The 12,894-nt window shown below is 45.4% G+C and overlaps 1 protein-coding gene across 2 annotated transcripts in view; it reads left to right on the top strand.

Moving 5' to 3' along the window:
- The window catches only part of LOC121585165 (SEC14-like protein 2), a 49,977-nt gene that overhangs the window by 21,449 nt on the left and 15,634 nt on the right, over positions 1-12,894 (top strand). For both annotated transcript variants that reach the window (XM_041901553.2, XM_041901552.2), the window contains 6 exons: positions 4,762-4,824; positions 5,013-5,201; positions 10,997-11,092; positions 11,221-11,281; positions 11,772-11,855; positions 12,669-12,775. In XM_041901553.2, coding sequence (XP_041757487.1) covers positions 4,762-4,824; positions 5,013-5,201; positions 10,997-11,092; positions 11,221-11,281; positions 11,772-11,855; positions 12,669-12,775 — 600 coding nt within the window. The remainder of the gene's footprint in view (positions 1-4,761; positions 4,825-5,012; positions 5,202-10,996; positions 11,093-11,220; positions 11,282-11,771; positions 11,856-12,668; positions 12,776-12,894) is intronic.

Below are 12,894 nucleotides of genomic sequence, written 5' to 3'. Positions count from 1 at the left end.
ACACTGCCCTATCCCATCTGGATACCTATGTAAGAATGCTGTTCATTGACAATAGCTCAGCATTCAACACCATAGTACCCTCCAAGCTCATCATTAAGCTCGGGGCCCTGGGTCTGAACCCCGCCCTGTGCAACTGGGTCCTGTACTTCCTGACGGACCGCCCCCAGGTGGTGAAGGTAGGAAACAACACCTCCACTTCGCTGATCCTCAACACAGGGGCCCCACAAGGGTGCGTGCTCAGCCCCCTCCTGTACTCCCTGTTCAACCATGACTGCGTGGCGACGCACGCCTCCAACTCAATCATCAAGTTTGCAGACGACACAACAGTAGTAGGCCTGATTACCAACAATGACGAGACAGCCTACAGAAAGGAGGTGAAGGCCCTGCGAGTGTGGTGCCAGGAAAATAACCTCTCCCTCAATGTCGACAAAACAAAGGAGCTGATCGTGGACTTCAGGAAACAGCAGTGGAAGCATGCCCCTATCCTCATCGACGGGACCGCTGTAGAGCAGGTGGAAAGCTTCAAGTTCCTTGGCGTACACATCACTGACGATCTGAAATGGTCCACCCACACAGACAGTGTGGTGAAGAAGGTGCAACAGTGCCTCTTCAACCTCAGGAGGCTTGGCACCTAAAAACCTCACAAACTTTTACAGATGCACAATTGAGAGCATCCTGTCGGGCTGTATCACCACCTGGTACGGCAACTGCACCGCCCGCAACCGCAGGGCTCTCCAGAGGATGGTGCGGTCTGCACAACGCCTCACCGGGGGCAAACTACCTGCCCTCCAGGACACCTACAGCACCCGATGTCACAGGAAGGCCAAAAAGATCATCAAGGACAACAACCACCTGAGCCACTGCCTGTTCACCCCGCTATCATCCAGAAGGCGAGGTCAGTACAGGTGCATCAAAGATGGGACCGAGAGACTGAAAAGCAGCTGCTATCTCAAGGCCATCAGACTGTTAAATAGTTACGTAACACTGCACCTTAGAGGCTGCTGCCCCATATACATAGACTTGAAATTACTGGCCACTTTAATAATGGAACACACGTCACTCTAATAATGTTTACATATTTTTGCTTTACTCATCCCATATGTTTGTACTGAATTCTATTCTACTGTATTTTAGTCTATGCCACTCCGACATTGCTCATCCTAATATTTATAATACTTATATATTCCTTAATTCCATTATTTTACTTTGAGGTTGTGTGTATTGTGTGTATTTTCGTGAATTGTTAGATATACTGCACTGTTGGAGCTAGAAACACAAGCATTTCACTACACCTGCAATAACATCTGCTAAACATGTGTATGTGACAAATGAAATGTGATTTGATTTGATTTGAATACCCTATAACGCATTATGTTTTTCAAAAATTGCACAAATTAAGAAAAAATGAAAAGCTGAAATGTCTATCAATAAGTTTTCAACCCCTTTGTTATGGCAAGCTTAAATACGTTTAGGAGTAAAAATGTGCTTAACAAGTCACATAATAAGTTGCATGGTAATAGTGGTAGTGATTGTTGAATGACTACCTCATCTCTGTACACCACACATACAATTATCTGTAAAGTCCCTCAGTCGAGCAGTGAATTTCAAACACAGATTCAACCACAAAGACCAGGGAGGTTTTCCAACGCCTCGCAAAGAAGGGCACCTATTGGTAGATGGGTACAGTTTTTAAAAGCAGATATTGAATATCCCTTTGAGCATGGTGAAATTATTAATTACACTTTAGATGGTGTATCAACACCAGTCAGTACAAAGATACATGCGTTCTTCCTAACTCAGTTACCGGAGAGGAAGGACACTGCTCAGTGATTTCACCATGAGGCCAATGGTGACTTTAAAACAGTTACAGTTGAATGGCTGTGATAGGAGAAAACTGAGGATGGATCAACAACATTGTAGTTACTCCACAATACTAACCTAATTGACAGAGTGAAAAGAAGGAAGCCTGTACAGAATAAAAATATTCCAAAACATGCATCTTGTTTGCAATAAGGCACTAAAGTAATACTGCAAAAAATGTGGCAAAGCAATTCACTTTTTGTCCTGAATACAAAGTGTTATGTTTGGGGCAAATCCAATACAACACATTACTGAGTACCACTCTCCATATTTTCAAGCATAGTGGTGGCTGCATCATGTTATGGGTATGCTTGTAATTGTTAAGGACTGGGGAGTTTTTCAGGATAAAAAAAGAAGCGTAATAGAGCTAAGCACAGGCAAAATCCTAGAGAAAAACCTGGTTCAGTCTGCTTTCCACCAGACACTGTGTCAAAGGTCGATGTGTATGCGGTGGTGAAGTCAGGCACAGGACACAGAGGATAAGTAAAGATGACTTTACTCGAACACTAAATACGCACGAAAATAAACGTCTCCAACATTGGAGGGAAAAACACCATATGCGTAAAAGACACGATGAGTATAACACCGACACAATGCATCCAAGACACGCGGACAATAACATACAAAGACAAAACATAAAACAGGTGAACTTATACGTGACATAATCAATACAGAATACGAAACAGGTGTACCAACTAGACATGACAAAACAAACATCGAAAACATCAAGCGGTAGTAGCTAGTACTCCGGGGACGACGAACGCCGAAGCCTGCCCGAGCAAGGAGGAGGAGCAGCCTCGGCGGCATCCGTGACACACTGGGAGATGAATTCACCTTTCAGCAGGACAATAACCTAAAACACAGGGCCACATCTACACTGGAGTTGCTTACCAAGAAGACAGTGAATGTTCCTGAGTGGCTGAGTTACAGTTTTGACTTAAATCTACTTGAAAATCTATGGCAAGACCTGAAAATGGTTGTCTAGCAATGATCAACAACCAATTTCACAGAGCTTGAAGAATTTTGAAAAGAGTAATTGGCAAATGTTGCGCAATCCAGGTGTGGAAAGCTCTTAGAGACTTACCCAGAAAGAGTCACAGCTGTAATCGGTGCCAAAAAGTGCTTCTACAAAGTATTGACTCAAGGGTGTGAATACTTATGTAAATTTAGATATTTCTGTATTTCATTTTCAATAAATATGCTAAAATTTCTAAAATTAATTTAATCAGTTTTGAATTCAGGCTGTAACACAACAAAATGTGGAATAAGTCAAGGGGTATGAATACTTTCTGAAGGCACTGTATACGTTTTATATCAACTGTATGATCTAAAAGGCAAAACGTCACTTATGAACATTTTTGAACATCTTAGCATGGTTCTGTTATAATCTCCACCCGGCACAGCCAGAAGAGGACTGGCCACCCCTCATAGCCTGGTTCCTCTCTAGGTTTCTTCCTAGGTTTTGGCCTTTCTAGGGAGTTTTTCCTAGCCACCGTGCTTCTACACCTGCATTACTAGCTGTTTGGGGTTTTAGGCTGGGTTTCTGTACAGCACTTCGAGATATTAGCTGATGTATGAAGGGCTATATAAAATAAAATTGATTGATTGATTGATTGATTGATGTGAGTGATTTGTGCTTTTTGAGGTTGGTTCAGTTTCGGTTCGATTATAAAAAAATTATCACGGCTTTCGATTATAAAACACAAACATGAAATGCATTATGAAATAATGACATTACAATGATTTTAGAGCTTTTTAATGGAAATTCCAAAGCCAAAAATAGTGAACGTTCAATTGATAAAACATTGAAAATATTGGAAATTACTATGAAATAATAAAATATTTCATTAGTGTATATTACTTTGTTTTTATTTGATGACTTTATTATTTTTCATTCCTTAATGTAATAATCTCATCTCTGCTCAGGCAGTAGCATTGCAGTCAGCCAGTCAGCCAGCCAGGTCATCTATCGTTATGTGCTCCCCATACTGTACTGTCTTTAGTCATCCTATTTAGCTAGCCTGCCTAAGTATGCTGCAGAACTGTCTGAGTAAATCATTTGACTAGTTCTTAAAAGTAGATGAGGCATACTTTCGCGAACTGTCTCTGTCCCTCTCGCTGTTGTGTTGTGTACATTCTGCTCGTATGCGGTCTATGCGGTCTGTGTTTATCTAACCTAACTTAGCAGGTGTAAAAGTGTATCGGTCCAGAGATCTGTATATAATGATGAGATCGCTCTAACAATGGGAGTTGTTGTCCCAAGGGCCGGAAGGAAGGCAACAAGCTTAGGTCCAAAATAATCCCATAGAAACGTATTGTGTTTATTTTAGACAGATTTAGGCAAGAATGAAGCTTTTCGCTTTGACTCTTCTTGTCTGTCTGTCTGAGTAAAAAAACTGGCACAATGGCATGTGGTCATTGTAGTTCATTACCACATTTCTGCGGTCAACTAGGTTGAATATTTGTTTAATGAAAACTACAACTCCCTTCAGCCCAGCGTCCCACATAGTTCTTGACTTGATTTCTCTCGTGAATGATTTGATATCTCTCTAGAGAAACGGCGCGTTGGGCTCACAAAAAAAAACATCACTAAATGTAATTCAAGTAATTGAACCAATGACGGTCAATTAGTTGTTTAACAACCCAACAAATTACCAAATGTCGGTTAATCGCTCAGCACTACCATTTCCTGAAGTGTGTAATGTATTATCCCCTTCATGCTGATGGGGGATTTATGCAGGTAATAGTCACACTGGCAGTCTAAACCTACTGATCCACTTAACTCACCATAGTCACTGTTCTCCTGACATAAACAGTGTGTTTGTGTGCGTGAGAGAGATTTCATTCCATTACATGTAAAACTATTAGGGCCATTCATGTTCTGTCATGATTTATTTCCAGCACCTTGACTTCAGGAAACACATGAAAGCAGACACAATCACCACAGAATGGCAGCCTCCAGAGGTATGACAGTCTTTTATCACCCTTATTCAATTTACCTATTAGCAGACTATATTTGTGTATTTTTCCATTCCTAAAATATCAGGTAGGCCTAAATACTGAAATAGTTTAAATTTGACTGTATAATAGTGCCATGGTATTAGTCTGTTACCATGGTGTTAATAGTGTGTTTCCATTGTATTTGTGTCCAGGTTATTGAGAAGTACCTGTCTGGTGGGATGTGCGGGTACGACCGGGAGGGAAGCCCCATCTGGTGGGATGTCATCGGCCCTGTGGACCCTAAGGGCCTCTTCCTGTCTGCCTCTAAACAGGAGTTCATAAAGTCTAAGATCAGAGACTGTGAGATGCTGCAGAAGGAGTGTGACCTGCAGTCTGAGAGGGTATGGGAAGGTTTCATTCATAGAAATAGAATTACTAGAATGGGGATTCCCATTTAAATAAATGAGACCATTATCTATGGTTTCAGTACTGTATGTGGAGGGCCAGGAGTTGTACATGAACATACAGTGTGTTTGACAAGACCAGGAAAAACACCTGGCACCAACCTTACTGAGATTCGATTCCACCGATGAAGTGTTCCTGTAGAATCTTTGTCATCCTTGTTGAAAACCCTACCTATGGTCACAGATCTGACATACACTATATGTTCAAATTCGTGTATTCGGCTATTTCAGCCACATCCATTGCTGACAGGTGTATAAAATTGAGCACACAGCCATGCAATCTCCATAGACAAACATTGGCAGTAGAATGGCCTTACTGAAGAGCTCAGTGACTTTCAACGTGGCACCGTCATAGGATGCAACCTTTCCAACAAGTCAAGTCAGTTCATAAATTCTTGCCCTGCTAGAGCTGCCCTGGTCAACTGTAAGTGCTGTTATTGTGAAGTGGAAACGTCTTGGAGCAACAACGGCTCAGCCACGAAGTGGTAGGCCACACAAGCTCACAGAACGGGACCGCCAAGTGCGGCTGCTCAGCCATGAAATGGGTTTTCATGGCTGAACAGCTGCACACAAGCCTAAGATCACCATGCACAATGCCAAATGTCGGCTGGAGTGGTGTAAAGCTCCAGATTCTTCAAATTAGCCACCCTTTGCCTCGATGACAGCTTTGCACACTCTTGACATTCTCTCAACCAGCTTCACCTGTAATGCTTTTCCAACAGTCTTGAAGGAGTTCCCACGTATGCTGAGCACTTGTTGGCTGCTTTTACCTTCACTCTGCGGTCCGACTCATCCGAGACCATCTCAATTTGGTTGAGGTCGGGGGATTGTGGAGGCCAGGTCATCTGATGCAGCACTCCATCACTCTCCTTCTTGGTAAAATAGCCCTTACACAGCCTGGAGGTGTGCTGGGTCATTGTCCTGTTGAAAAACAAATGATAGTCCCACCAAGCCCAAACCAGATGGGATGGCGTATCGCTGCAGAATGCTGTGGTAGCCATGCTGGTTAAGTGTGCCTTGAATTCTATATAAATCACAGACAGTGTCACCAGCAAAGCACCCCCAGACCATAACACCACCTCCTCCATGCTCATCCGTTCACCCACACCACGTCTCACAAAGACACGGCGGTTGGAACCAAAATCTCCAATTTGGACTCCAGACCGAAGGACACATTTCCACCAGTCTAATGTCCATTGCTCGTGTTTCTTGGCCCAAGCAAGTCTCTTCTTCTTATTGGTGTCCTTTAGTAGTGGTTTCTTTGCAGCAGGCCTGATTCACACAGTCTCCTCTGAACAGTTGATGTTGAGATGTGTCTGTTACTTGAACTCTGTGAAGCATTTATTTGGGCTGCAATTTCTGAGGCTGGTAACTAATTAACTTATCCTCTGCAGCAGAGGTAACTCTGGGTCTTCCATTCCTGTGGCGGTCCTCATGAGAGCCAGTTTCATCATAGCGCTTGATGGTTTTTGCGACTGCACTTGAAGAAACTTTCAAAGTTCTTGAAATGTTCCATATTGACTGACCTTCATGTCTTAAAGTAATGATGGACTGTCGTTTCTCTTTGCGTATTTGGGGCGGTAACCGAAAGGTCGCTGGTTCTAATCCCCAAGCCGACTAGGTGAAAAATCTGCCGATGTGCCCTTGAGCAAGGCACTTAACCCTAATTGCTCCTGTAAGTCGCTCTGGATAAGAGCGTCTGCTAAATGACTAAAATGTAAATGTAATGTATTTGTGCTGTTCTTGCCATAATATGGACTTGGTCTTTTACCAAATAGGGCTATCTTCTGTATACCCCCACCCTACCTTGTCACAACACAACTGATTGGCTCAAACGCATTAAGAAGGAAAGAAATTCCACAAATTAACTTTTAAGAAGGCACACCTGTTAATTGAAATGCATTCCAGGTGACTACCTCATGAAGCTGGTTGAGAGAATGCCAAGCGTGTGCATAACTGTCATCAAGGCAAAGGGTGGCTATTTGAAGAATCTCAAATATAAAATATATTTTTATTTGTTTAACACTTTCTTGGTTACTACATGATTCCATATGTGTTATTTCATAGTTTTGATGTCTTCACTATTATTCTACAATGTAAAAAATAGTAAAAATAAAGAAAAACCCTTGAATGAGTATGTAGTGTGTATGTATGTGTATATATATATATATATATATATATATATATTGTGATGTCACGAGAGGCTGTGTCCTGGAGGGACGTTACATCCCCCTGAGGGGGCTGCAAACCCAGACAGCTATGGCTCCATCTGCTGGTATGGTCGGGAACTCCACCCCTCTATGGCCAATCTTCCCACGCAGCTGAAACAAATGAGGAGCTGATGAGCTGAAGGTGTGGGAAGGGAAGAGACACGGTCTCCAACCTGGGCTCTCTGGAGGACAAGAGTGCTGCACGTCCACTTCCAGGAGGAATATAAGGATTTGGAGATACTTACCTTTGGGAAATACTCACCTTTGGATATATGCACCTGTGGAAATACGTGTGGGACATTTGGAAGGACGTTTTGCTGGGTTGGCCACTAGCTGCAACGTGGAATACAGTAAGACTGGGGAAAAGTTATTTGAGCGAGGGAGAGTTATGATTTTGGATGTGGAAGAGACATCCCTGAACTGTTAACCCTTAAAGAGCCACCAGAGAACAGAATTGTGTTATAATTTCGTTAGTTTCCCAAGACCTTTAATAAAATCCTTGTTTTGGTTGAACCTGGTCTCCTTGCACTACTTGAGCAATCCCGCTGAAAGCTGTGTAGCCTCTCGTGACGTCACAGATGGTGGAGAATACGGGCACGCCCAGCGTTAATAGTGCATGTCAGAGGAGGATACCGAAGGTTTGATCACCCAGTTTTCCAAGTTGGCCGTAGGCTCCCCACCGACTGAAATGGAGGACATATTGAAAGCCCTTGTTGCTGGCCAGCAAGCCCAGATGCAAGCAAACGTGGCTCTCTTGGAGGAGCAAAAGAAAGCCAACCTTCTGAAGGCAGAGGAATTGCAGTTGCAGAGACAGAGGGTGGTCCAAAATACCCGCCCAATAAAGGCAAGTGACTTTATATCTAAGATGGGAGCTACCGATGACATTGAGGCATACCTGCATGCATTTGAGGCCACGGCCACTAGGGAAGCCTGGCCCAAGCAACAGTGGGTTGGTCTGTTAGCCCCTTTCTAACCGGGAAGCGCTGAATGCTGTCCGGGACCTGGGCCCTGACCAGGTTACTGACTATGATGCCCTGAAGTCTGAGATCCTCAGCAGATATGGACTCACAAAGTTTGGTATGGCCCAGCGCTTTCACAGCTGGACCTTCCAACCAGACCAACCTCCTCGGGCGCAGATGCATGAACTTGTCCGAATCGCAAGGAAATGGCTGGATCCGCAGAGGAATACAGCAGCGGCGGTGGTGGAGGCCGTTGTGGTGGATCGTTACTCACGCGCCCTGCCTTATGAGGCAAAACGGTTCATCAGTCAACAGGCCTTGACCACGGCTGATCTGACCGTGGAAGCTGTGGAAAAGTACCAGGCCACAGCGGAGATGCTGAATGCTTCCGAAAAGACCCCAGGAGTGCGGCCCCACCACAAATGGGAAGAACCCGTCCAAAGGACCCCAAGGTCTCGAACCCAGCCACGTCAGGACTTATCCCGGCTCCAGGGGGGAGCCAGAAACCAGGCGGGTCCAAGAAGAGTACACCAGGAGGGGGGAAACTCGACAGTGTTACCGGTGTGGGGAGATGGGACATATCTCCTGGCAGTGTGGGAAACCAGCCGATGAACCTATGCCCACTGCGGAGTCCTCCAGCTCAGCACCCACACACCGTTTTGCCTCGCTCTTGGGAGTCGTAGATGGCGGCCCAGATCGACCCCCCACCTGCCCGGTAACTGTGAATCACCATGATGTGGAGGCCTTACTGGATTCTGGTAGCCGGGCCACCCTGGTGCGTAAGAATTTGGTGGGCCCAACGTGTCTGACCCCCGGGGAAAGTCCTCCCAGTTTCCTGTGTCCATGGGGACACCAGAGAATACCCCATTACTGAACTTACAATGACCAGCACACGGGGAACCATACACACGACGGCGGGGGTGGTTGATTCCCTCCCCGTCCCTGTCCTAATTGGACGAGACTGCCCAGCCTTTACCCACTCTGGAGAGAGTCTCAGGAGAGGATAACCCGAGTACCTCGGAAACGGAGAGAGGCAAGACTCATCCTGGGAAGGCTCCGGTGCAATCCTCCGAGTTACTCACTCCCGCCCGGGCTTTGATAGGGATGGCAGGTGCCCAGACCGACACAGAGACGGAGCTACAGAATCTGGACAAAGAACTGTCTGGTCTGAAGGGGACCACTGAGAGGTATCGTTTGTTAAAGCAACAGTTAGACATGAAGACAGAAGAGTTAGATATCCTCCAGGCTAAACTCCAACAGAGCTCCTTCCATAAGCAACAGGAGGAGCTGGAGAGGCTGCGCAGGACCATCGAGGAGTGTGAGGAGACCCTGCGCAGTAGTAAGGGAGGTCCAGAAGAAGGCAGAGGAGAAGTACAAGGTGTTGGAGAACAAGATGAAGAATGCGGAGGCAGAGAGAGAGAAGGAACTGAAAGCTGCTCAACAGAAGCTAAACTCTGCTAAAACCAAGGCTGATGCGTTCAGTAAGAAACTCAAGGAGAGACAACAGGAGGCTGAGTCCCTGGTCCTAGAGGTGGAGGAGTTGAAGAGAGAGCAGGCTGTGCAAGCACCACGGCAATGCGGACGCCCTCTCCCGGCGTGATGCCTTCTTCGCTGCCTTTACCCGACGGGGACGTCGGTCCCGAGGGAGGGGGATGTGTGATGTCACGAGAGGCTGTGTCCTGGAGGGACGTTACATCCCCTGAGGGGGCTGCAAACCCAGACAGCTATGGCTCCATCTGCTGGCATGGTCGGGAACTCCACCCCTCTATGGCCAATCTTCCCACGCAGCTGAAACAAATGAGGAGCTGATGAGCTGAAGGTGTGGGAAGGGAAGAGACACGGTCTCCAACCTGGGCTCTCTGGAGGACAAGAGTGCTGCACGTCCACTTCCAGGAGGAATATAAGGATTTGGAGATACTTACCTTTGGGAAATACTCACCTTTGGATATATGCACCTGTGGAAATACGTGTGGGACATTTGGAAGGACGTTTTGCTGGGTTGGCCACTAGCTGCAACGTGGAATACAGTAAGACTGGGGAAAAGTTATTTGAGCGAGGGAGAGTTATGATTTTGGATGTGGAAGAGACATACCCTGAACTGTTAACCCTTAACAGATAAATTCTATAATATCATTCTCCAATCTTTACAATAATATATATATATATATATATATATATATATAATGTGTATGTGTGTATTTGTTGGGCTATATAGATTGTTTATTTGTATTTACCTTAGGTTATTCTTCACAGAGTCAAGTATATTTGTCCAGGCCTCAATTATTCCTTGACTAGCACCATTCATTCTCGCTGTCGATATTTCTAATGTTATAACTTCTAACATAACTGTATCCACTGGTGAGTTGGGAGAGAGTTAGGTGATTGCCATCTAAGAGCCAACATCTTTTTTGTCCACATACTTTTGGTCATGTAGTGTACTTTTATTAATGCTTTTCCTCTCCCTTCCACTTTCTGTTTTCTGCCTTCCCTCTCATCGCTCGCTTTCTCTCTCCGCCCTCCATCTTTCTCTCTCCGTCTCTCTCGCTCTCTCTCTCTCCTCCAGCTCGGGAGGCATGTGGAAGCCATCACTATGATCTATGACTGTGAGGGTCTGGGTCTCAAACACTTGTGGAAGCCTGCCATCGAGACTTACGGAGAGGTACAAACACACACACACACACACACACACACACATTCTCTCTCAAACACACACACTGTTCTGTTGAATCCAGAGGGGGAAAGTGATCTGAGATGATACTGTTTGATCAAAGTGTTGTATCCTTACAGATCCTGACCATGTTTGAAGACAACTACCCTGAGGGCCTCAAGAGACTGTTTGTCATTAAAGGTACGTTTCAACACCACTTTATCATCATATCAAGCTATTATATCTGGATGTGGAGAAATGATCTGGAGAAGACAAACCATGCTATCGTTTCTCTGTGCATTTGAAAAAGATAGATCCTAAAGAAACCATGAATAATGGACATGACTCTTTTTAAAGATTGAATCCGCATTTGGGGAAACAGAGCCACTGTTTGCCCCAGCGCCTTTGTTTTGTTGATGAAACGGAGAAGAGGAGTGTCTGGCAGCGTTTCAAAAAAATGCAGTACATATTCTGCTGTTCTATCACGCGTGCAATGATGTCAGAGGGAAAAAAAAACTGTGTTCGTTGTTTGCAGTAACTTCTTTGTTGTTGTAATATCCCAAACGGAGGTGGCATTTTCACCAATTAAGGATTCCAGAGGGAGGTGTTACACCTTAGTATCCCAGTAGTAAACTTACTTATGTTGTGTGTCTCACATCTCTCAAACTGTTCTCTCTTCTCCACTCCTCAGCCCCCAAGCTCTTCCCCGTGGCCTACAACCTCGTCAAGCACTTCCTGAGTGAGATCACCCGCAACAAGATCATTGTCCTGGGGGGTGAGACTTCCTTATTTACATTGGAATGTTCCCATAAGAATATACTGTTCTGGCCTCCCGAGTGGCACAGCTGCCTGTGGCACTGCATCACAGTGCTAGAGGCGTCACTACAGACCCGGGTTCGATTCTAGGCTGTGTCGCAGCCGTCCGCGACCGGGAGACTCAAGAGGCGGAGCACAATTGGCCAGCGTCGTCCAGGTTAGGGGAGGGTTTGGCTGGCCGGGATGTTGTTGTACCATCGCACTCTAGCGACTTCTTGTTGCGGGCCGGGCTCATGCACGCTGACTTTGGTCGCCAGCTGGACGGTGTTTCCTCCGACACATTGGTTCGGCTGGCTTCCGGGTTAAGCGAGCAGTGTGTCAAGAAGCAGTATGGCTTGGCAAGGTTGTGTTTCAGAGGACGCATGGCTCTCGACCTTCGCCTCTCCCGAGTCTGTACAGGAGTTGCAATGATGGGACAAGACTGTAACTACTAACTGGATATCATGAAATTGGGGAGAAAAAGGGGTAAAAAGTACAAAAAAAACAACAACAAAAAATTATATATATATATATACTGTTCTAGAATGCTGAATCATGTCAGCTCTATGCATGCTATGCATGGCATTTATATTACAGTAGCAACATTCCATACATTGTGAATACATACAGTATATGGTTGCACCGTCTCTAACGCTACACAGCTTAACCCTACAGGTAGATAAAGGTAATGAATGCACTCACTAAGTCGCTCTGGATAAGAGCGTCTGCTAAATGACTCAAACGTAAAACGGTAACATCAGTCTCTCTATCTCTTTACCTGTCTGTTCTGCAGCCAACTGGCAGGAGGTGTTGCTGAACTACATAGACCCAGAGCAGCTTCCTGCTGCGTACGGAGGGAAACTCACCGACCCGGATGGGGACTCTCGCTGTAGGACCAAGGTGAGCTCACACCACCAGGAAGTGGGATGCTTTTTTCATAACCCCCCCTGGAAATGAGAGGGCTTGCAGTGCCACCTATTAGTAGTTGCTCCACACCTGCCTAAGGGCTTTTGCAGTAG

Source organism: Coregonus clupeaformis, chromosome 16, assembly GCF_020615455.1.
Source record: "Coregonus clupeaformis isolate EN_2021a chromosome 16, ASM2061545v1, whole genome shotgun sequence".
Taxonomy (NCBI): Eukaryota; Metazoa; Chordata; class Actinopteri; order Salmoniformes; family Salmonidae; genus Coregonus; species Coregonus clupeaformis.
The sequence above is the reverse complement of the archived record's forward strand: the minus strand, read 5'-3'. Positions and strand labels throughout refer to the sequence as shown.